The 25,291-nt window shown below is 40.4% G+C and overlaps 3 protein-coding genes across 6 annotated transcripts in view; 2 read left to right on the forward strand and 1 right to left on the reverse strand.

Annotated features, from left to right (window-relative positions):
* samd13 (sterile alpha motif domain containing 13) overlaps positions 1 to 9,838 on the forward strand; it is a 32,987-nt gene extending 23,149 nt beyond the window's left edge. Inside the window, exons 1-5 of one of the 2 annotated variants that reach the window (XM_061826362.1) lie at positions 4,903 to 4,933; positions 5,409 to 5,517; positions 5,750 to 5,792; positions 8,780 to 8,891; positions 8,967 to 9,838. In XM_061826362.1, the coding sequence (XP_061682346.1) occupies positions 5,493 to 5,517; positions 5,750 to 5,792; positions 8,780 to 8,891; positions 8,967 to 9,110 (324 nt within the window). In that variant the 5' untranslated portion in view covers positions 4,903 to 4,933; positions 5,409 to 5,492 and the 3' untranslated portion in view covers positions 9,111 to 9,838. Of the gene's footprint in view, positions 1 to 4,902; positions 4,934 to 5,408; positions 5,518 to 5,749; positions 5,793 to 8,779; positions 8,892 to 8,966 lie in introns of those variants that run through there. The other variant, XM_061826361.1, reaches the window with a different exon arrangement.
* dnase2b (deoxyribonuclease II beta) lies at positions 8,856 to 25,217 on the forward strand. Of its 2 annotated transcripts, XM_061826356.1 has the most exons (9): positions 8,856 to 8,891; positions 8,967 to 9,065; positions 9,959 to 10,032; positions 19,131 to 19,184; positions 19,312 to 19,486; positions 19,738 to 19,816; positions 20,681 to 20,842; positions 23,531 to 23,728; positions 24,347 to 25,217. In XM_061826356.1, the coding sequence occupies exons 5-9, from the start codon at positions 19,328 to 19,330 to the stop codon at positions 24,679 to 24,681; spliced, it is 933 nt and encodes a 310-aa protein (XP_061682340.1). In that variant the 5' UTR covers positions 8,856 to 8,891; positions 8,967 to 9,065; positions 9,959 to 10,032; positions 19,131 to 19,184; positions 19,312 to 19,327; the 3' UTR covers positions 24,682 to 25,217. The 2 variants fall into 2 exon arrangements, with proteins under 2 accessions (XP_061682340.1, XP_061682339.1); XM_061826355.1 differs by lacking the exons at positions 8,856 to 8,891; positions 8,967 to 9,065; positions 9,959 to 10,032 and adding an exon at positions 17,422 to 17,525.
* uox (urate oxidase) lies at positions 9,923 to 15,275 on the reverse strand. Of its 2 annotated transcripts, none has more exons than XM_061826360.1 (8): positions 15,194 to 15,275; positions 14,637 to 14,849; positions 12,940 to 13,056; positions 10,837 to 10,915; positions 10,576 to 10,762; positions 10,349 to 10,472; positions 10,101 to 10,184; positions 9,923 to 10,024 (listed from the first exon to the last, which is right to left on the reverse strand). In XM_061826360.1, exons 1-8 carry the CDS (start codon positions 15,212 to 15,214, stop codon positions 9,953 to 9,955), a joined length of 897 nt encoding a protein of 298 aa, XP_061682344.1. In that variant the 5' UTR covers positions 15,215 to 15,275; the 3' UTR covers positions 9,923 to 9,952. The 2 variants fall into 2 exon arrangements, with proteins under 2 accessions (XP_061682344.1, XP_061682342.1); XM_061826358.1 differs by lacking the exon at positions 15,194 to 15,275 and adding an exon at positions 15,004 to 15,056.
* Positions 25,218 to 25,291: the final 74 nt, after the last annotated feature.

A 25,291-nucleotide genomic window follows, 5' to 3' on the forward strand; every position in this document is an offset into this window, starting at 1 on the left:
GTACTGTGGCACTATAAAGAGAGAGAATTATTCGGGCCCTAATGAAAGGGGTCTCTTCCAAATCCATCCATCCATTTTCTAACCGCTTATCCTCTCAAGGGTCGCGGAAGAACTGGAGCCTATCCCAGCTATCTTTGGGCAGGAGGTGGGCTACACCCTGCAGTATTTTTAATTTTAAACATTGAAGTGATAGCTTGATTTTTTTTTTTTTTTTTTTTTTTTCTCAGGGCCCCAAATCTTTTCCCTTGCCCCTTATCAGTATTAGCATGCAGGAAGTAAAGCTACACCTTAAGACAGATTCAGGTGCCTTTCTGAAGGGCACCACAACAGTACTTGCCAGGTAACTTGGCACCACTCAAGAACAAATGATCAATGTCTAAAATTTTAGTCTGTATTGGCCACCCTCCTTTCTTTCTTCCGCCAAAACATGCCAAACATGGCATTTATATAAATTGTCTTGTATTCCCGAAAAATGGTGACCAACAAGCTTGTATAAAAAATGAATAGGACCCCCTTGGATACCCTTAAACTGGCCCCACACTATCTTTTTAACTAGTGCTCACCTTGTACGTAGGTTCAGGTCTTGGCAGGCATAAGTAATATATGTATGTTGTTGCTGACTGTCAAACAAATCAAGAAGAGAAATGCAGGTTCCAAGTTACTATATATAGACGTGTAATTTTCATGCTAAAAATCAACTTAATACAATGTGCTTCCCAAATCTTTTGTGCCTTGATCTGTACCGAAAACTAAAAAAAAAAAAGAGACACAGGTGCACATTACTGACAAAAAGTTTGGGATATTCAGCATTCAGGTGAAATAAACGTTTTTCAGGTGAACTTAATTTGAATTTCGAATGCAAATCTCACTGTTCATTGTTTCAGTCATTTTTGCACAACTTAATGTTCTCTAACAAGGAGGTGAAGGTCAAAATTCAGCCTGTGTTTGATCCATGAAAATTAAATTTAGTCTACTACTTTGCCTTTCTGTGACCCTTTCAGTCTCTATATCTTTGTTGTAACCTAATGATGACTGTCAGTGACACTGTTTGTTGACCACTTCCATCTTAGAGAATCCTGTTTGAAGTCTCTCAATGATCAGTTGTTAGGTGTTGATCCATTGAAACTCCCACTGACGTCTACTACTTTGCCTTTCTATGACTCTTCCAGTCTCTGTATCGTTGTTGCAACCTAATGATGACAGTCAGTGAGACTGTTTATCGACCACTTTCATCTGAGAGAATCCTGTTTGAAGCCTCTGAACGATCAGTTGTTAGGTGTTGTCTTGATTGAACCAGGGCACGTATGGGTGGATTCATGGCTCTAAAACCTGTTGTGAATTTTGCAGCTCACCTCCTTCCTTAAGAACAGCAAGATTTGCAAATGAAGCATGGAACAGTTGGACATATGCATTCAAAATTCTTCACGGTCAAATTAAGTATACTTACAAAGGTATACTATTGATTAATATCTGGTTCTTCCTGAAATTTTACCTGAAAGTCAATTATCTGTAACCTTTTGTGAGACTCTAATGATCAATGACTTTAGCACGCCGTTTATCAACTTTGCACTTGTGCGGAGCAGGTTAAACTCTATAAATAAAGTTGTAACTCAGTTTCATCTATATGTGATCACTGTTGTGGCCAACGGAAATTCAGTTGAGTTTTTGTATGGCCAGGCAGGAGTTGCCAATTGTTCCTTGTATATTGCATGACTACCGGCAGCTGATGAGGAATCAAAATCAAGTTCATAGAGGGTTTCTGAAATTGTGTGCCCAGTTCACGTTCTGTTTATAATACATGAAGATTTCACCACAGCTATTTCATGGAACATCTGTTGATTAACCAATGATCCTATGGAGCTGTCAAGTGCAATGGAAACCTTTTGTTTGTTTTTTTATTAAACGGGATAGACTTGAACCAGTACCATAATGGTGACTGGCTCAAGATAGCACTTTTTGTAAGAACAATCCACGCAGTGAAGAGGTACGATACATTTGTTTCAGCTTTGACTATTATAAAGAAGCACATGTATGACCACGTGACAAGCTCATTTTGAGCTAAGTACTCATTTTAAACTTAATGTGTGTAGTAGGTAATAATATTGGAGCTGTTAGTATAAAATTTGTCAGAAAGTTACCTGCCCACCCCTCGCAAAAAAAGGGGCTTTACCATCTTTTTTAGGCTTTAGAAAGGTAAACTTGATTTTAGACAGTTTGACAGCTAACATCAAGGTACATGGTTATAGTTTATTATAATTAATAATTTTCGTCTCCCAACTTTGTCCTCTTCAGGCATACGTGTAATCATGAATAGGGTACAGGATGATGCCCAAAATTATGATTGAGGGCCCAAGAAGAACTTTATGAAATTTTCATTAGATGGCTTGTTTTTTTTTTTTTTTTTTTGCACTCTTCAATTTCAAAGCAAACAGATGGGCATTGAAATATTAATATGAAGAATTTTGCCACTGATGTTATTATAGTGCTTCATTTGTAGCATTGTTACACCCATATCCAGTCATTGGAGATGTTTTTGTACTGTATCTCAGACCTGATGTGATATTTGACTGAAATCGAATGGAATATTTTTATTTTTACAAAGTACCTTTCAGAGGTTGCAGGGGAAGCGAGGAAAGCAGTTGTGATTTTCCGCACATCCAGAAATGTTCTGAGTGCTTTGATGCAGAATTTTTCTGAATGCTGCTGAATGAACAGTTTTTCTTTTTGTCTTTCGAATGCTAATTGTGTTTGACCAGCATAATCACAAGAAAAAAACGTCATTGCCATATTTACTTTGGCGGTCTTTGGTATGTTATATGTAACGCTGTTTTTTTTTTTTTTATTATTCGATTGTAACATTTGTACAACAGTTTCAAGGTGTAGTGCCCTTAAACTCTTCCTATCATTTATCATATTTTGTTAGTCGTTATATTTTAGCACTGAATGTGTTTTCAATTTTATTGGTGTGGCATTTTCCTGCACAATCACATGATTGCAAATATGAACATCTAATGTAATTTTCATTCTTCTTACAACAGGAATAACAGTATTACCACCGTTGTACATGAAGGTGTACACCATGATACAGTAATTGCTTTCTAGTTTGCAAATGGTTCAAGATCCTGTCTGTGGAAAAAAAAAATAACACAACAATCATAAGCAAAGATTAGAGGCAGATTTGTGTTTCATCAATGCAGCATCAGGATTAAAATAATTGTAATAATGTCCACATTTCCTGTATATACTTGAGGAAAGTAATTTAGAGACTTACCGGAAAATAAACCCAATTTGTGCAATAACTCAATTTTTAAAATATTCTTTCAAACTTCTGCTTTTGTGTTATTTGTTTCATTTTTATTCCAAACAATGATGACAATGACATTGAAGGAATGTGAATCACAAACTGAAGCAGCAAAGTATGAAACAGAATTTGAGCCTCTTGGATGTGATGTTTTAAATGTTGAAACATTTCCATCATCAGCTGTTTATTTTAAGCTATTACAGTATGTTTCTCCCAAGATTTGTTTTTCTTTAAAGGATTCATCTGTACAAGATATCCCTCATTACTGTTGCTGAAGTGAAATTATTGCCTCTGCACATTTCCCTCCAGACGGACACAGGTTGACGTTGTAGCAACAGTACAAGAAGTGTTTCATACCAATACCTATCTGTTTAACTTTCATGCTGTGCCGTAATTCCATTAACTCTTGTAGTCAACTATGGAAGTCTTTTGAAAAGTTTGCCTTTCCCTTGCACCACAACAGAGGCCAATTTTCCTCCAGGTCAAAGACTCAGGTTTGAGAAATTTAATTTTCAATTAAGCAGTTGTCAACATCTCTCTCACATTAGTTTGCAAATACTGTACTGTATGCTTAATGACTTGATATAATATACCCTGGTAAGGGCAAAATGGAGAACGAAGTTAAACTATAAAGTACAAAACTTTAAAAGCAGGATGTGAGCCGTTGATACTATAATTTTCATAGGAAAACCTAATGTCAGTATACTCGTTTTTTTAAGATTGTTTTTTATTTGCTCAAAGCATATTATTTCAACACATTTAATCCATTTAAGTTAATTTCCCTGAAGAGTTATATTGATACTTTGCAAACTTGCACACCGATGCCTCACACCAGTGTAAAATCCGTAGCCCTTTTAGCTGGGTTTTCTTTTGAATATCCATCAATGAACTTTATGTCCAGAGTTTGGTACACAAGGGTTAGCAGAAAAGTCTTGTTGTGCACCCATGATATTTACATTAGATGGTATGCTTATTAACACCTCCATCGTCAGCATGTATCCGTCCAAAAAGCCGAGTGTCCAACCTACCATAAATTATTTTTGTGTGAACTCCATGTACAGAGTCAACCTATGTAAAATGATGTTTGTCACATATGTGATGTAAATAATGGCGCTTCCTCAAGCCTCTTCACTCCTGAATAAACAACTCAATTTGAGTTCTCTCTAATAGGTCGTGCATAGAATGGACTCAAATCATCCCGACTTGTCTTTGTATTTAGGTTGTGGAACTTTTTGCACATCATTTAAATGGCTGACAAGTTTTTCTCACTTACATTTCTTTGTGTTTGCGGGGTGAATGGGGTTCTTTGCTGTCGCAGATTTATGTAACAGAATTATATGTCTCAATAATAAATCGTTTTATATCTAAAAAAGAGGCTGATCCAATGTCCGATTACAGTGTATTTAGCTCAGTGTAGCAGATCCAAAAATACAACACGTGCTCTATTGACGTAATAAACTTCATTTCCCATGATTCTCCAGTGACGTGTGCAAAGAAAGCTATGACGATAAGGAGCTAGTTGCCTTTGATTAATTTTTGATTTTATCAAGTGAATGTCATCCGGTTTTGTTTGTTTGTTTGTTTGTTTGCTGATGAAACACCCCGGGAAGTCGGGAACTTTAGTCGTTATTCGTAAGTTCATAACGGAGAGCACGTCGTTTTAAAAAATTGACTCATTCAAAATGTTCGATTTTTGTATTAGCAAAGCCAGCTAACTGTCCATGTTAGCTTGATAAATACGAAAAGGCAGCTACAGTATGTGATATTCACTTTCAATTTATTCTGACTGGTTTACAACCTCGGCCACGTTATATTTTGCTATTAAAGTTTATTGATGTCAATGGAAATGCGGAAGGGTTTGCGTTGACGCTATTTTGCTATTTATATATATATATTTTTTTTATTTTTTTTTTAATTGAACTGTCATTGTAGAACGTGATTAGGGACATCATTTTCACGTAGCGCATCTCTAGTTGCATTATTAGTTACTGAGATAGCTTTGGTATAATGTTACTGATCTATTTCCTCGTGCACCTTGTCTCCCTGTCATTACTTTACATTTCTCCTCTTAACACTTCTTCCATCTCAATTTGTTTTCCCCCTATAGAAACGTCTATTCGTTGAACGACTACATAAAGATGGATGTTTAACCTGCCAACCATTCTTTAAGGTCGACAAGAAAAACAATCTGATGAAAATTAATTGCAGCATATACTGTAAGTAAAAACCTTTACTTTCGGGTTGATGATGCGGTCTAGAAGTTACCTTTTAGCCAGAATATTTTCATTGCTTAATAATAGCTGAGCGATTTTGCCTTCTGCTTGCACATTTAATGTTTTTGTGACAACGAAGTGTGTAGTTATTCTTTGGGGAATATTTAAATTAAAGTTTTGGCTCACGTATTGGCTGGCCGACATGTCATAATGGATCCCAATTGTTTTGTTACAGCCGCCATGGAAGACAAGGCAAATGGTTCTGTCGACACCAAAAGGTACAGTCTGAGATTAATGAGAAGAGTGTACTTCTTATCTACAGTCAGAGGGGTGTATAGACAGTCACCAATTGTACTCAAAAGAATGTGCTGTTACTTAGGAGTATGACTCAAGTAAAAGTCCAGACACACACATACACACACACATACATTTACTTTAGTATTAAGTGGGAAAAACTACTCAACTCAAGAGTTGCTTCTAATGTATTTACTTTTTAAATAGTGGTGTCAAATACACAAAAAGAAGAAGCTCATTCAAATATTGCTCAACAATATCAACAACAATATTAACAAAAAACAAACAAACCAAGGCAAATTCATCGACAAGATATGGTCTTAAATCATCTTTCCTTCTTCACACATGAACAGCTCAACGGGCTCCCCAGGAAGAGATTACTAATATCCATCCATCTATTATCTGAGCAGCTTATCCTCACAAGGGTCACAGGAGTGCTGGAGCCTATCACAGCTAACTTCAGGGAGGAGGCAAGGTACTTCGTGAACTGGTTGCTAGCCAATCACAAGGCACATAAAACTATTCGCTCAAACCACAACCATTCGCACTCATAATCACACCAAGGGGCAGTTTAGAGTCTCCAATTAATGCATGTGTTAGGGATGTGAGAGGAAACCGGAGTGCCCGGAGAAGACCCACCCAGGACGGAAAGAACTTTCAAATTCCACACAGGCGAAGCCGGGATTTGAACTCTGGTCCTCAGAACTGTTAGGCTAATGCACAACTCAGTCGTAGCACGGTGTCACCCATCACTAAATGTCACTATATGTAATTTTGTGGTATTGGACAGGTGGGTAGACCCACAAGTACCAGAGTCATGTGACAGAAGTCTTTCCGACAAACTAAAATTGATTGTGCAAGTAATAAGTGTGTCGAGTAAAATAAAGTCCCAAGTAGAATGTAGCTCAATGTAGTGGAGTAAACCAAGTGTTTGTTCTTAACAAATGCATTTAAATAAAAACTAAATATTTGTTGTAGTTTAAATTATTCTGACAATTACAATTCAGACCAGTACTTATGTTACTACACATCACTAATAAGCATCATTTAGGCAAAAAGTGAGACACACTACCAGACTGCCGATAACGGCAGCATTATGATGCATTTATTAACTGCCAAACCAAGCAACAGTTATGGTAAAGTTGTTGAAAACAGGTGTATTTGCAGAAATGAACAAGTGCCATAATGAATTTTGCTGCACCTCCCATTATCTATATTTAAGCTAATCAAGAGTCCATTACATATTTACATCATCACAAACGCTCCACTCGGTGCATATGTCCTTAAACATTTCTGCGCCCTTATTTCTTGTTAACCTGCTTGTATATGCATCCATCCATCCATTTTCTTGGCCACTTATCCTCACAAGGGAGTGCTGAAGCCTATCCCAATTGTCAACGGGCAAGAGGCAGGGTAAACCCTGAACTGGTTAACAGCCAGTCACAGGTCACATGGAGACAGAAAACAGTCACACTCACAATAACACCTAGGGGCTATTTAGAGTGTCCAAATAATGTTGCATATTTTTGGGATGGGGGAGGAAACCGGAGTGCCTGGAGAAAACCCATGCAGGCACGGGGAGAAAATGCAAACTCCACACAGGCGAGTCCGGGATTGAACCCAGGACCTCAGAACTGTGAGGCCAACGGTTTCCAGCTAATCCACCGTGCTGCCCCCTTGCTCGTATAATAGCTTCAATTGTGTTTTGAAAGTAAGCATACAATATGATTGTATGAGACGGTCTAAGAGATGTTATGAAACTCATCAGTGTAGTTATCTCTTGCTCATGAACGCATCCATCTGCCCTTTGAAGGGAACGACGAAAGTTTGCTACTTGATGTGAGCCAAGTTCTTTTTTTTTTTTCTTCAATTTCCATTGCACATACAACCTACTCTGGGCATATATTGTGTCATGTTAAAGGGTTTTTTTAGAAGCTCCTCTCCAGGGTACTGGAGTATTGCACTGCTTCCAAACAGCTCGAGTTTTATCCATCTTAGACACCATAAAGAAGTCTTATATCAACGGCCTCTTTTTATCACTGACAATAGTCCAAAAACTGTATCGACCATTACATCAGTACAATGTAACAAGACCCGTAACAGGAATATAAATAAACTGTCTTTTAGATTCAAATACACATGACGGCAGCATGGAATGTCCCAGAGTTTTAACAAGGTGGTGTTGGCTGTAATGTGTTCATTTGGAGATCAATGACGTCTTTGCATGAAATGTAATTCATGGGCTGAATCTGTATCACCGATCAGATCAATGGGAAGTCCCCTGCTTATTCTCATTAGAACCACAGGTGAGCTGGGGCCTGTCCCAGCTGACTTCGGGCACGAGGTGGGCTACACCTTGGACTGCTCATGGACCATGTGAACCTATTTTTTTGGTGAGGAACCAACTAAAGGTGTGAACATGATACTTTGCAGTCTTTTCCCCATCAATAGTGCAGCAGTGGTGAAAACCTGAGTCATGACGGATTGAAATAAATCTCAGAGAACGCTTCTGGACAATTTAGTTTTCAGTGAACCCAGGATGCATATTTTTGGTGTGTGGGAAGAAGCCCAAGTATCCTAACAAAACTCTTGAGAACATGCAAATTCTACACGGGAAGGCTAGAGCCAAGTGTCGCACCGGGAACCGGAAAACTGTGAGGCAGATCTTCAATCGTTTTAATTTATTATACTTATTGTAATCCCTTAAGTAAATATCATTTCATATCGACACACTTGTGCATATTTTTTGTTGCACGTCATAGAGACCCAGTTCACACAAATGCAGGTATACACAGGAGAGAGATCAGAGTGAAAGGGTTGCGAAAGTACTGCTGCTCCTCCTATCCAGGGTGTCAGTGCCTTGCTTAAGGATGCGTGGACAGTAGTAGAAATGTAGACTTAGCATCTTTTCATGCATTTCAGAGTATAGGAAATGTTTAATCTTTTAAAATAGAATTTACTCTCTCTGTAGCCCAGCGGAGAACGGCCAGCTTCCAGATCCAGCCAATTGGGCGGTCGCTGATGTCGTCAATTACTTTAAAGCAACAGGGTTCGAAGAGCAAGCCACAGCATTCCAGGATCAGGTTGGACCTACCTCCTATTTAACTTAAAGTCAACTAGGTTGTCAATGTCAACAAAATCCCTTCATTTCTTGACAGGAAATCGATGGCAAGTCACTGCTGCTGATGACGCGTAATGATGTGTTGACGGGTCTGTCAATAAAGCTGGGCCCGGCGCTGAAGATCTACGAGTATCATGTAAAGCCGCTGCAAACCCAACACTTAAAGAGCAATGCCTGTTAGCACTCCTTCAGGCACTCGCTCCTCCCTGCCTCAGTGACAATCGACAACTTTTGACCAGCTGTCCATTGGCAGAGACTTCTCTGGCCGCATGGCACCTTAAAACAGGATACGTTTGATTATGTTTTCAGAGGCGTGGACCCCAATCCTGGGTCGCACATTTGGGGTCTAATGAACTGTTTACCTTTTTAGCTGTTCTTATTTCTGCTGCTTCAGATTTGTATTTTATTTTTTATTCTTTGTGTTTTATTTAAGACAAGAAATGTTGTTCAGGGTGGTATTCCAGCAGTGGGATTTGTGTGTATGGATTGTGTCATGTTTGTGTGTGTGTCATGAACCAGTGATGGTTTTAAAAATGGTATTTGTACATAAGATGTTATATGATTGAAAACACCAGAACACTTTGATATTGCAGAAAGTACTGGTGGAGTACTGATGAATTTGTCCTTAAAAAAAAAAAATTAATATGGGTATACGCTAAACTGCGCAACAGTCCTTACACCGCCACTTGGGTGGAAATATGAAGTATTATATTTTTCCCAGATACAGCAAGCCAAACTCAAAAGGTCTTGCCTGGGTCTTTGGAAATATAAACGTGTGTGTAATTATGATGTCCCTTCTACCTGTGGTGCTTCAACTTGGTTGCAAAGACAACTAATCAGGTGTCTGTGTGTGTATTTGACCTTGTGCAACACTGGAGTTTCAATATTTCAATCAAAGACTTGCAATAAACGGTGCTCTTTTCTCACCAAAGAACAACACCCGTATATTGGTTGTTGTTACTGACACTAAGTCACTTTATATCATTGATCTTGGCAGTATATTCTATATTTTGGCTTATGTCTTCACAGTCTGGCTTGCTTCCGGCGCACAGTTCCTGTGATGTTTCCTGAGGGGTTGTCGAGGGGAAGAAGAACCTGTGATGGTAAGAAAAACATTTCAGTCAACAATTTTCATCACACACACCATCCGACAGACTATAACCCAACTTACTTCCCCCTTGTTCTCAATGCCCATTTTTGTCATGTCGATTGTGAAGTAGTGATTGTTGGGCATGATGATCTCTATTTCATCAACCTGTCAATCCATGCGCACACAGCAGTCCTCAATTAATAAATTGAATAAAATAAATAAATAAATTGATGCATTAATTTCTCTTTGAATTCTGAGAAATATAGTAAATGTATGCAAAGAAGAAAACTAATTTGATGAGAGCCCTTTCAACTAAAACGTGTCCTTACCTCAGGAACCCTAGTGAGAACTAGCACTTGTGTATCATAAAGGGTCTTCTGCACAGAGGGGGAGAACTCTCCATGATCAAATGGGCCTGCAAACTTCTCAATAATTGTATCTTTGACACATTTCCTATCAGGACAGAGCTGGTTTTAGATAAAATATTCTAGCATTTTTATCTAGTTCAGCATGTATGTAGACTTAGCAGATATTGATAATTGGATGATGTAATTACCATGCAGCTTCAAAGTTGACATCTTGAACCTTGTTGTAGCGCCACCTGGCATAGACAGTGGTACAGAGGCACCTGTCCATGGCCTCTTGCAACGTGGTGAACCGGTCTCTGAGGAAACCAACAAAACTAGACTGAGTGGTTTTCAGCACCTTCATGTCCTTGAGTCCACCGTGGACCTCTGGGATGCCTGAGTGCGGGACAATAGGGGGGCGAGTGACCACTACTTCATTAGGAAATACGACAGAAAATTGGTTGCAGTACCCTGAAGATGTTGTTGAACATCACAGAAGCGACAGCTTTCCGGGCTGTAAATGAAGGCATGGGCGTGTTCAACTCCATTCTGAAAGATAAAAACAAAGAAAAAAGCCATGGTTGCACATTCACAAGGCCCAAATGAAGAAGTGGAGAGTAACCCCCCCCCCACACACACACACACACACACCACACCACCACCACCACATTGGAACAACAACAAACATCAATGAGGGCTCACTGCCCATGGTGTGTGTGGGACCGAATGATGCACAGCACAAGGTCGAAATTTGTCTGAATATGCATAATATCTGGTTGTGGTAACCAGACTTCAAATTTCATTTTGCAAGCTTTTCCAGTTTATTTCACATATCCCATATCCCTTTATATTCCTGTTAATTACAATAGCAAGATTACAACTTTTAACCCCCAGCAGTAAAATCACTGTATGTGTCAAAACATTACTAAAGTAATGTCTTGAATGGACCTTTCCGACCTGTCAAAGACTCGTACAATAATAGCCAATCAGCTAGACGCATTGTCTTAACCCCTGGCTTTACACGCCCCTCTCGCCGTATTGTCCCACAAGGAATGCTGTTTGTCAGTAGCATGCGCTTGAAAAAGTTAATTTTATGAACAAAATGGTCCTCAGATGTGCTTGGGGAACATGCAATTCTGATGAAAGATGTCCGGCTAGGTTACAAGGGGCCTGGTTGAATAATTTTCCAAAGCTTGAAACACAGTTGACGAAGTCTCTACGATGGATTAAGGCTCACGGAAGAGCGCATGTACAACTAAGTGTGGACAATATCAATAAACAAGGCTGTATGTTTGAAGGTAAGTGAGGGAGAAGTAAGTTCTCTGAGTTTGAGTTAATTATTATCAGTGCTTTAATCATTGCAGGAGAACAACTTTCACTTTGTTAGTGTATCACTGACCAGCTTAATGAAGTGTTTAATGTTTTATGCCGAGAAGTCCAGAGAAATGTCTTATTTGCCCATTTGTATTACATCGGACTTTTAAGACAGAGCACTAGGTTCCATTATGAGCCAAGTCAAATGACTAGACCCACTCACTTATTAAGAATATGCGATGATATTACTCGGGATCTTTCCAAGTAAAAAGTACTCACCCTGCTTTACATGCACTGTACAATTCCACTATTTTATTCTCTTGCATTTCAATATTTTGATATATTCAATAGTTTGAGGCGTCAAACTTTTTTTGCATCGATCACCAACATTTCGTTGTAATTCTGACATTGCATCCTGCTCCGTTCACAATCTTAATTCCATGTACATATCCTTGCATGAAATAGTTGAAACCTCTCTGTAGAACTCTCTTGGACAAGTCTGATGCATTTGGCAAAAAAACATACCCCAATATTATCTGGAATATGTGATAGAGAATCGACTTCAAACGTGATGTTCAATCGCCATTTTGAAAGCTTGTGGGACATGGCTAAGGCGGCGGAGCTTAAGGTCACCATCGGAAACATCCATTATGTTCATGTTCAAAATACCTGGCCTGGATGGCCTCAAGTTGATCACTGTGTGTTTTTTGATGATACCAAACCAACACTTGTCATGATCCTGCCGCTCCAGCACAAGCTGTGCGGGTGTCAGCGCAGTTGCGCTGATTGGAAGGTGCACACCTGCGCCTCATGCAGCCTGATTATGCTGTGGATTTATATGATCTTCATGTCCCATTCGTGTGCTCCAGTATCCCTGATTGAACCTGTGTGTACTGACCTTCGTCCGTTCTCCGACCCAACCTTGTAAGCCTGACTCCTTTGATACTTCTGCCTGCCTTGATTGTTCTCCTGTGTACCGACTCCTGCCTGTCCGCTCATCTGCTCTCTTCGCCCGACGTCCCAACTACCGCTGCTGCACCGGACTGCCTGCTCGATCCCCTACCTCTTCATATAATAAACGTGTCTCTTCTTGAACTACCTTGTGTCTTCCGAGTTCCTGCATTTGGGTCCTACTCTCATTTCCGATGGGACGTGACAACACTGTCTTTTAAAAATGATCTTGGTTCTGGATCATAGGCAAAACAGAGTAACAAAACAATCCTTTGAACAAAACAAGTTAACGTCCTTAATTGTTTTACCTTCTCCAGCCTTCTCCATGGCACTTCCTCCATGTACACCTTGGCTCTCAGCACATGGTTGAAAGAGGTCAGGAAATGGTGACAAAGATCCAAAGAAAACTGCTCAATGGTTTTGATCTGAACACAAAACACAGGTATGGTAAGAGATAGTCTGCTCTGAAAAAAAAAATCAATAACTTCTTTTACTTCATAATCAGATTTCTTATAATGGGACTGTATAATTATATAATAGTTATTGCCATTATTAAATCCATAATGACTAGCACTACAACATTTCCCAATTTTGCAGTCCTTTTCATCCTATGCAAAAAGTTACAAATGCCTCTCTAGTGCATCCTAGATGGTATTTGTTTGTTTATTTCAGAATTCAGTCCTGAAGGCCGTTTTCACTTTTGAGCATGAAATTCGGTTGACATGTCTATCATAAGTAGACCCACACAAAAAACTAAGCAAAAAAACAAATCAAGAAACCCTGCCCAAATACACAAAGCAAGTTTGCCATTTTGGAGTAATTTTGTCCATTCCCAGGGGATTGTCAAAACAGATTCAGAATTTTTATAATTGCTGCTAAATTTGGATGATATGAACTACAAAAAAATGGCAGAAGAAAATAGCCTAAAATGGTTTCTCCATCTGGTGCACTTCACAACTTTAGTTGGTTCAGGTTCGCATTCATATTGGTTAGGAAATTTGCTTCACAGTTCAGAGATCATGGATTAATGTCCCAGCTCTGGCCATCCTGTCCGGAGTTTTCCATGTTCTCCCCCCGTGCATGAGTGGCTTTTTCTTGGGTACTTCGATTTCCTCCCCTATTCCAAAACCATCTATTTTAGGTTACTGTAATTGAAAACTAAATAGTTTTTTTATATGACTGTGAATGGGTGTTTGTGTGTTTGTCTATATGTGCCCTGCGATTAGCTGGAAACCAGTCTAGTCTCGGCTGTAACCACCCGCTTCTAACCAGAAGTCTGATGGGATGCACTCCAGCACACCCGTGACCCTAGTGAGAATTAACTTTATATGAAATAGATGAATGGATATTGCTACACTGTACTGTGCCATTGCAGTAACAAACGATTACATTCTTTGCCTACATAGGCTTCAGTCATTTTTATCTTCTTTTATCATCAATTTATAATTAGCAATATATCTGAATATTGTGATTTTTTTTCGGCATTCTAATGCTGTATGCTAAAAAATGATAAACCTTTAAATTGATAAAAGTGCACACCAAACAAAATATAGACCCATCCATCCATTTTCTGAGCCGCTTATCCTCATGAGGGTCACTGGAGGGCTGGAGCCAATCTGAGCTGTCATTGGGCAGGAGGCAGGTTACACCCTGAACTGGTTGCCAGCCAATTGCAGGGCACATGGAGACTTGAGAACAGTCACACTTCCAATCACTCTTGGGGGCTATTTAGAGCCTCTAATTAATGCATGATTTGGTATGTGGGAGGAAACCAGCGTGCTCGGAGAAAACCCACACAGGCACATGGAGACCATGCAAACGCCACACAGGCAGGGCTGGGATTTGATCCCGGGTCCTCATAACTGTGAGGCTAATGCTCTAAGGCTTTGCCACCAGATTAAAAAATAATTCAGGCGTCTAATGACCTACAGAATGTGATGTCTAGATTTGCATACTGTACTGAAATACAGTGTATGGACTGCAGTGGTCGTATGGTACAACCTACCCCCTTGAATTTAGCCAAAGCATGGACAGTGTTCTTGATAGTGTCAGTAGGGATAATGTCTGAGTTGTCTCCGGTGAGATAATCCTTGCGGGACTTGAGAGTGAGTTGGACGTCTGCTTTGATCTCGATGATGTCATGTTGGCCGCCCTGTCTCCTGATGCACAGAACCTTCACTGTGTTCTTGCCGTAGCCCGTCCGTACAAATTCGACATTCTGCCACGTGAACGATAGCTGTCATTCCATTGTGCAAATAATGATGATCAACATTTTACCTTCTGGCATGCATGCACACACACACACACAGATATTGAGCCATAAACATGTATACACTATTTTGGATTATTATTATGGAATAGCATCAACATACTGTAGTACTTGTAGTAAATTTGCTGTTATCCGTCATAACATCTGCTAGGTTGCATTTGTTTTCATAGTCATTGACGTCAAAAGTAAGTCAAAAGCATGCAGCAAAATGGGACTGAAGATTTTCTTGGTTTAGAATGACCCTGGACTCAAAGTTCGTAGATTTAAATAGGCTGCAATAGTCTAATTGTTACCCGAATAGAAGCACCTGCCATTCTATCTTCCTCCCAGCTGATCTTCGAGTCAAACAATGGTTTGGTTTCAGCAAAAATTGTAACGTAACAGGTAGAGGTGGTTTTGAAGAGAGGGAGGAATTCAAGTTACACTGAAGCTGTCATTCAAGGATTACACAAATACACTCAGACCCTAGGGAGAATCTTGTCAAAAACTGCATGACGTCTTCACTTAAGATACAGCAACAAGATTACTTTCACCGAATCCACCGATTTAGGAGGCCTCATTCAGGAAATCCACTTCATCCTATCTTTGCAAAGTTTGAACACTTTCAGTGGAAAGTGTTTGTAAAATCCAAAGGTCGGGACCTTAGAGGAATTTCGTTGGGAATGAACAATCAGTTCCCCAAGGAAGTCAAAATCTACTTTTCAAGCAGCCAGACTCTCACGATCTACCGACGGGGTGGGGGTGCTGCGTGTATTTTCATTGCAATGTGCCGGGGCGGGGCATCGCAGCGATTGCCGTGGAGAAAGCAAGGGGCAGATGGGAAATAGGAAGCCAGCTTGCTCAAACATGCCTTTATGTGCACATGTGCAGTGACATGTCAGAAGATTCCAGGATTTGACTTTCATGTTTTGGAATATCAATGGCATTTGATCACAGGCAAAGAGAATTAAGATGATGGATTATATTGCCAAATTTAAAACTGATTTATTCCTATTATAAGAAACGTCTGCCCTCTTCGTCAATAGTTGTCAGGCCTGATGGGCCTGACCCGCAGGAGCCGCGGTTTATGATCACTCATTAATCTATTCACTGTACATACTTTTTCACTTATCACATATCCATGTCAAACGATTCCTGAGGGGGCTGACACCGGGTTGGGAGTTGCAGGACCAGGTTCCAGCATGTCGGTACGGTTTCCTGGTCTGAACGCCTCGCCCCTCTGCTCTGCCTGCCTGCCCTTCTGGATTTTAAATGCACTACAGACATTCATCCCGTATCCTTTTTAATGCACTACATACATACATCTCTGGGGGTGGGGGGGATGGGTCATGGATGGGGCAGTTTGGCTGTTAGGCAGTAGTGCCTGGCAGCCCCGCCTTCCCCCTTCTTGGCTCACTGGCCCACCAGGTTTAAATGCACCACAACACTCTTAGAGGGCACTTATTTATGGGGTAGGGACAGTTACTGCCGGTAGGGGACCTGGCAATCATAGGAACGTGGGGGGTGTTACACTTAGTTACATGGCAGTGCTCTTGAGAACGGGAATCCCGGGCTAAATGGCTGCTTGGCTTGGGGGCTCTCCTCTCGTAGCCCATGGCTAGTCTTTGGGTTCCTATCCTCATTGTTTTCTTGTCGAGTGAGCCTGTCCGCCCCCCTTTCCAACAAGTAAGGGACATTCTCCCGTCCGGTTTGCCTTTTTTTCCCTCTCACCCCTCGAGAAATTCTGTTCAGTTCGACTGATCTACTCTGATCCTGAATAAAACTTCAATTAAAATACAATCAAATCACAGAGGAAGCTGAAAAAAATCCACTGTGACAGTAAAACTGATCCGGCATAAAAAATCAGAAGTTTGATTTTTCATTTTGCATACACAAATTTGTCAGCCTTTACAAAATCTCCATAAAGTTGAGTTAGACCAATTCATCTTTTCAGCACCTGAGCTATTTTTATAAACATCTTTTTTTTTTGCTGCTTATCCTCACAAGGGTCTAGGGAGTGCTGGAGCCTATCCCAGCTGTCAACGGGCAGCAGGTGGTGTACACCCTGAACTGTTTGCCACCCAATCGCAGGGCACCTCGAGACAAACAGCCAAACTCACAATCAGATCTCGGGACAATTTAGAGTGTCCAATTGTTGTTGCGGTGTGCGAGGAAACCGAAGTGCCCGGAGAAAACCCACGCATGCACGGCGAGAACAAGCAAACTCCACACAGGCGGGTCTGGGATTGAATCCTGGACCTCAGAACTGTGAGCCCAACGCTTAACCGGCTGATCCACCATGCCACCCTCATCATAAACATTATACTGTACAAAAATATATCTGAAGTACTGTTTGCTATGACAGTTTTCATACTTTTGAACTTTCCTTGAGAATGAATAGTAATTTTGCAGCACTTGGGTCATAGTAAGCCAGCCTTTGGTCGCCAGCCAATCGGAGGGCACATATAGAGATCATGCACCTATGTCATAAAATCACGTGATTTTTGTTTACGTTGCCATATTGACGGTCAAACAAAGCATTGTTGAATGTTAATTCCGTTAAGAAGAAATGAAAATGTCTTATAGCACGACACCCAGAGTTTTGTCCGATACCGTTAAACATTTAGAAGGTGATGATAAACGAAGGTACGTGGAAAAATTAGATACTTGGCATAGAGGATCCATTATTAATGCCGAAGTTGATGTTTTTCCCTATAAGAAAGTGAACTGTTAATTTGCTTCCGCTTGTCTTGAACAAGTGGATATACACATGTATCTGGTGAGTAAGTCGTTGAGATTTACACGGAAGAGTTTAAAAGTGTATAAAAGTCTGGATGCATGCAAATACTTTGTTGTTGGATTTGTTCTCAATCAAGAATAAATCCCACATTGTGATGGACCCACTCAGATTTTTTCAATACAAATACCAATATTTAAATAAATGACCACTGGTTTTACACAAACTCGCATTCATTAACTATGACTGGTAAAAACAATAAGGACAGGGAGTCGTCTCCTCAGTACATGGAAGCGTACTGTTAACCTTCGTAAATCTCTCTGTGACTGATGTTTTTTTTTTTTTTAAATACGGATCGTTCTCAAATGAGTCAACTTGGCATTATAAATAGTTATTGATAATTTGAGATTGAGAAGAATAATTCCTACCTGAAATGAAATGATCGCTAAACAGGTGTGTGTTTTTGATTGGGCACCATCCATCCCGTTTAATTGCTGAAATCCATTGATCTTTTCTCGTCTTTTCAGATGGTATTCAATAAAATGATCTCTTCGAAGAACTGTCTCGTTTATTGTGACAACCAACAGCACAACAGGTCTCGGGCATTGTGAAAAATCTGCTCCGGTTCAACTATTCCTGCTTTGCCTAGCATCTTTGTTTGACCGGCAATATGCCGCCGTAAAAACAGTGACATCACATGGACAATCTCTATTGACAAACAAGCATTCCCACGAACATTCACACATATGGACAATTAATGTTCTTCAGTTTATCTACTATCCAAAGCTTTTTAATCCGGGAGGTAGCCATTCCATTGCCATTTAGTAATTGAGCAAATGGCTGACCACCCATCAGTGATCTAGGTCAATGATCAAACATGCATGACACATTACATTTTTAAAATTCTCCTAGTAATGTAACCAGTACCCTTGACTTGTGTGGAACCAGCCCCCAATTAAACTTTTACCTAAAAGTAATGGTGTAACTTGTGTAAAAATACTGTTTCTATTATTTTTGGATTTATGCCTACAAAATGAGGTTCATTGCAGCCCGACAGTTGCAGCTTTAAAATATTTCACAGTTCTGCAGCTAAACCTCCCATGAACGGTTGGAAGAAAATTACCTGATATTTTCCATCCCAAAGGCTACTTATGGTACCTTTGCATAAACAACTGTATGATCTGCAATGGGATAATTTATGGCCATCTATAGGCATCTATCTCTACCTGTATTTTGGAAAAACATGTGCATATCGTATGGAGTATTGTAAACACCACCCAAAGTGTTAAACTTAGTGCAGAGTCAAACTACTATCATAGGACTGTATATCATCACTTCCTTTTTTTTGCATTGTGTTGTGGCAGTGCAGTGACAACTTTCAAAGTAGTTCACACGTCAGTCATCGGTTTAGAGCTTATTTACAATTTTGGTGGGGGGGCGTGTCGAGTCCGTTGTAGACACTAATGGGTCACAATGGTCACACAGTTAAGGATTTTTCTGCTTTTGGCCCTCAGTGTGTCTGATGCCGCTATTTCCTGTCAAAATGAAGCTGGCGAACCTGTCGACTGGTGAGCTGATTTATGTATTCAGACAACAACAATATCAGTGTGTGGTCTAATTGGTGCATTTCTTTTTTTCCCCATCCTTTACATGTTGGTGTGTTCTGGCATGAAAACACTGTCTAATCTGCTGCAGGTTCATCATCTACAAGATGCCAAAATTTAAGATTGGTGAAGTGGGTAGTGGGGTGGACTATATGTACCTGGATCCCTCCTTAGGGACCTGGCAACTCAGTAAATTCATGGTTAACACGAGTCAAGGAGCTATTGGAAACACCCTCAACCAGCTTTATCGCAAAACCATTTACAAGGTGAGTTTCTTCCTTACTCCTTCATTTCCCTTGCCTGATACGCTGAAGAACCACTTTTACCGTTTAGAGGAAGAATTCTTTTTCCAACAGGGAACTGTAGCTTCTGCAATCGAGTGCTATGTACAGCAGAACTTCCTTATGCCCTTTGCTTTCAGTATGATTGTGCTTGTTTTCACTGTGTAAAGAAATATATCAGCAAGAGTGGTACTTTTATTTTTAGACATTGTGAAAATGTGTTGTATTTTCCTTAGTCCAACAGCTCTGTTTACGGCCTCTACAATGATGCACCACCTGTCCTCAAATACATCAAAGAATATGGACACACTAAAGGTACAGTACAATAAACTATCATTTCCATATGCAAACATTGGACTGGGTGCTGTTAAATTGTTGGGGTAAAATCTAAAATCCCAAAGATGAACCAACTAATCTTCTACAACTCTTTTATTGAGGTAACTATTGTGGGAACAAGGTTCTAAAACCTAATTGTAATAAGGATTCATTTTTCTGCTCAATGGACTCTCTGCATGAAGGGGAGCACGTTTAATAAGTTCAGGGATTTTGTTCTGCAGTGATGAACATGTCTGATGACTCGTTTTATGAAATCTTTCACAATGGATAAGTCCACAGCACACTCACTGCTGTTTTAATTTGAAAGTTTTGCTACAAGAAGGATTGCTCAAATGAGAAGACTGTGGTACGAATAACTGGATAGGCTCAAGATCACCGCTGACCCTCGTGAAGACAAGGACACTGAATGATGGATGGCTTCTCAAATGCAACATTTCAACCCAAATGTCACGTTCTGACAGTGTTTTAATATTCATGTATGTCAGTGAAATATCACATAAACTATCACACATCCATCCATCCATCTATCCATTTTCAGCTTTAATAACCCTGGTCGGTCACTGGAGCCTATCCCAGCTGAGTTCAGGTGAAAGACAGACTACACCATGAACTGGTCGCCAGTCAGTCGCAAGGCACAACTACGGTCAGCCTTTGTAATGTAATGACATTGGAGAAGAGGAATTGGTCAATATGGTGTTGGTGTCAAAGTCATGAAAGGGCAAAGACCATCTCTCCGATAAATTCACACACACTTGAATGAAAGTGTTTGCAGTGAGTGTGTGCATGCGTGTTAGAGATAGAGATCTGTACCGACATTAAGAGTTGGTTTTCTCCTTCCGACAGGGGTACTACTGTTTGACCGTTCCCAAGGCTTCTGGCTGTCACACAGTATTCCCCATTTCCCCTCATTCCCAGAGTTGGGTTACCTCTACCCATCCTCTGGGAAAGTCAATGGCCAGACAGCTTTGTGTGTGAGCCTCCGTTATGACCAATTCCTTAATCTCAGTGAGTAGACCTTCCTTTTTAAGATGATGCAAAAAGCAATCTATCTATCTATCTATCTATCTATCTATCTATCTATCTATCTATCTATCTATCTATCTATCTATCTATCTATCTATCTATCTATCTATCTATCTATCTATCTATCTATCTATCTATCTATCTATCTATCTATCTATCTCTCTCTCTCTCTCTCTCTATCTGTCTGTCTGTCTGTCTGTCTGTCTGTCTGTCTGTCTGTCTGTCTGGACACACACACACATTTGTAACATTTTCTATCTTTTTATATCTCAATTGTCTGCATATACAGGGAGTCCTTGGGTTAAGACGGTCTCGACTTAAGACATTTCGACTTTACAACGCCCGTCCACCGTCCGCAATTTTGTGTGGCTAATGTTTGTGCGCTGGGAGTATCTTCACATTTTTCGCCTTCCTTTTGAGACATTATCGCCCCAAAAAAGAAAGCTGTGTCTTTAAAGGGCCACTATCATGACATGCATGATTTTTAGTATGTTATTAATGAAAAAACAGCAGCCGACATGGACCCATGCGTTTTTTTCACCACAAAACATGGTTTTGACGTATACAACTTTTTGTAACTCCTGCCATGAAAATCCTTTCGAGGGATTTGTTTTCGAGAAGAAGCAGGAAGTGACATACATGGCAGGACCACCCTCAAGTGGACTCGTTTGTTTCTATTAGTTTTACCTCCGGGAAGGTAGCTTGTTGTTCATTCGTGTTAGCCAAAATGCCGACTCGTTGCATTGCTGTATATTGCTTGAACACTTCGGAGGATGGAATTACCCTTCATAAGTTTGAAAGAGACCCTGTTTGTTGTGAAAAATGGATTGCATGGGTGCAGAGGACGAGAGCTTCATGGGTTCCAAATAAAAGGTAGGTGTGTATACAGCTACTAAAAAAAATAATACTTTGGAGTGGACCACGTAATCGGTCTCTTATAACGTAACAAAAGATCTGCGTACGTAAGACAGGCGTGCTAAATGTGTCAATGTGCGCGTCGGACGTCGGGCGAAGGCTGCGCGTCAGGCTCGCGGATGGCGGCGGTTCTGAACAACGCTGCCGACAATGCCGCACTCAGCCGTGTGCAACAACAACGCTGTAAAGCAGCCCGGCTCGGCTCCGTGATAAGCCACCTTGGTGCCGAAAATGAGCCACCCCGGCCGAGGCGCCGCGTCCATCGGTCACGGCTTCGGTGAAGACTGCGCGTCAGACTCGCGGACGGCGGCGAATCTGAAAAACACTGCCGACAATGCCTCACTCAGCCGATTAAAGCGCCCTAGCTCGGCGGTATTGTTCATCTAGGACGGCAGTGGTTATGAACAACGCCGTAAAGCGGCCCGGCTCGGCATCATCATCGGCCACCTCGGCCGGCTGTGACGAGCCGTGTTGGCTCATCTCCGTCGCGGAAGTGGATCGGATCGGGAGGCGGTTTGGCTGTGATCGCATATCATCTGAATATGGCTCGAAACAATCGGGTAATATTACTCCGGTAACTTCACTCGATTGTGTGATGTTCTCTTCTTTGAAAAGAGCTTCCGTGTCAGAAGGGGCATGTTCGTCTCCCATCGTAGGTTCCACCGTGTGTTTTCAATGGCGAACAGACAAGGGATGCAGCCAATATGGCGACCACTTGGATGTCGTCGAATGACACTTCCGCAACTCTGCGCATGGATGACGCGCTCTCCGCTCCAATTTATTTTTTTCGTATAGACATTGAGGTGAATGATGTTACATGTATTTTTCATTACAATATCTATTTTACAATTTTTATAGGCATGACACAGGACCTTTAAGCAAGCTTCTGCATCCATAAGAAAATCCATTACCATGGAAACGAAGCTCAAGATCGTAAAAAGATTGGAGAAAGGAGAGACACCAACACCACCAAAACTTCAATCGGTCGACCGTGATGACAATTATTAAAGACAAAGAGACTGTATTTTACCGCATGTGAAGGGTTTCGTTCCTATGTCAGATACAATGATCACAAAACAAGGTTCTTTGATATTTGTCGAGATGGAGAGGATTGAGGACCAGGTTCCTTCGCAATAGCTAAGCACAGCCTACCCTTCTTCTTCTCCATCCACCTCTCAGCAGTAATGCTAAGTACATCATCTTGTTTATTTCAATGTATTTGTTTTCATACAAAGTATTTTGATGTAAATTCCGACCTTTGATGGTGGAATCTGGCTTAAGTCAAAATTCGAGTTAAGTCGTTACTTTAGGAACAGATCACTCGTAGACCGAGGACTCTGTATAGGCGGGAGAGTGAGCAACTGGTTAGCACTTCTACCTCACAGTTTTGAGGACCGGGGTTCAAATCCCAGCCTCGCGTGTTTGGAGTTCGCATGTTGTCCCTGTCTCTCCCTATCTGGGTTTTCTACATGGGCTCCAGTTTCCTCCCAGATCCCAAAAACATGCATAATAGGTTTATTTAAGACTAAATTACCCGTAGGTGTGAGTGTGAGCGCAAATGGTTGGTTGTCTCTACGTGGTTAGGCATTGGCATGAAGGCATGCAACGAGTTCAGGCTGTAACTCGCCTCTCACCCAGAATCAGGAGTGATAGGCTCCAGCACACCCGAGTATAAGTGGTATAGAAAATGGATAGATCGATCGTCATATATATAACTGCTAATGCTGGTTATGTATGATTGTTCCCCAATAACAGCACAACATCTGGTGTATATTTTTCCACGGTTCTACAACTGCTCTGTGCCCTCTGCATTTGCGACCAAACTTCCTCAGCTGGCCCAGTTATGTGCTGGCTACAGACCAGAAGTGCTTTTGGATAAAAGAATGGACCAGCTCTTCTCCCTGCAGGGAGAGATGTTTCTAAACTTTGCCAAATCTGAACGATTTGTTGATGGTAAGGTATTTTTCTTTTTCCTATTATATGTACATTTTGGTCATTTATATATTTTGCACACTCAAGTCAGAGAACTACATCTTTATGTTTCAAAATAAAAAAAAGAAAACTTTTTACTGGATGTGGAAAAAGTAATTAAAAACTGATCAAAGTAGCAGCAATAGAATTTTACTGCAAATCATTGCTATTCCTAGAAAAAATTATGCCCACTTTCAGAAAGTTAGGTTGCTGTGATTTTATTGAGAATTGTTGGTTTTCTTTCATTAACACCAACAATTTTGTCTAAGTGTGTAAGAACTCTCAATCTCCTCCAGCTACAATTTAGAAATTGTGTAAAGCTCATGATCAAGTGCAGAAAGACGATCACCACAGGACAGACAGAATCAACTGCACCCCACCCTCAGTCATAAAAAAAAACAGTTGTCCTTTACTAAATACGTTGTCATTATTAACTGTTTTGTTTAGGTTGGATAATATTATAAAATAGAATTTTAAATGACTGTAATTTCTTCATTTGTTTCCAATTATTGAACTTTTTAAACAATCCCAATTTAATTTGTACAGTAGTGCCATGTGCAGTATATTATTCTAATCACCATCTGACTGGGCTCCATCCAGACATCTACACTGGCTGGGTTGCTCAGGTCCTGCATGTGGACTTGCTGGTTGAGACCTGGCAGAGACAAGGCCATGACCTGCCTTCCAACTGCTCCCTGCCCAATCACGTCATGAACATCAAGAGGATCCGGCTACCCGAATCTGTCCCATTCCATTCTAAGTACGACCACTCCAAGTGGTGCATGTCGTGGTCTCCTCACAATCAGGTGACCTGCTTGGGGGACCTGAATAGGGAGGTATCCCAAATGTGGCGGGGCGGGGGGCTACTGTGCTCCCACAACCCTTTGATCTACAAGGTTTTCAGACAGGTGGTGGACTGGTACATTGGATGCTGAACTAAAGACTGTTGTATTGTAAAGGGATTGACATTTGTCAACATTTCACTGATTGTCTATGATAATTTTGATGCAGTATCAATTAATCCATTCATCAGTTTCCTACTTTTATTCTTACTTAATTTCTCATTTTTTAGAATAATATTTTTATGAAGCACATTCTCTAAATGTTGTAAATTTATGGCAATAAGCAGAATTATGCTACAGTATCATGTTCTTTGGTCAGCAAACTGAATCAAGAGCACCTATGCTTTTTCCAGTCAAGTAATGTACTCCATTTTGGCTTTTTTTTTTTTTTTTAAACGTGATTCATCAAAAATTCACTCAATTGACAGAGAACTTAACAAGAACATTTTTAACTCATCTTTTTTATTATTATATTTTTTCATCATGCATGCTTTAGCTCTGAATCTCTAATGGGTGTATCCATACAGATTTACCTGCAGATTATGAATGTACATAACATGGAGAAAAAAACAACTTTTTCCTGGAAGCACACATGCGGATATGCTCACATGGTCCTTCAAACGGTTACATTCAGGACTACTGTACTTCCAAAAATAATAGCAGTCATTAGAATTTTATGATTTGAATATCAAATTCATTTCGT

The sequence above is a fragment of the Syngnathoides biaculeatus genome, chromosome 7 (assembly GCF_019802595.1).
Source record: "Syngnathoides biaculeatus isolate LvHL_M chromosome 7, ASM1980259v1, whole genome shotgun sequence".
Lineage (NCBI taxonomy): Eukaryota > Metazoa > Chordata > Actinopteri > Syngnathiformes > Syngnathidae > Syngnathoides > Syngnathoides biaculeatus.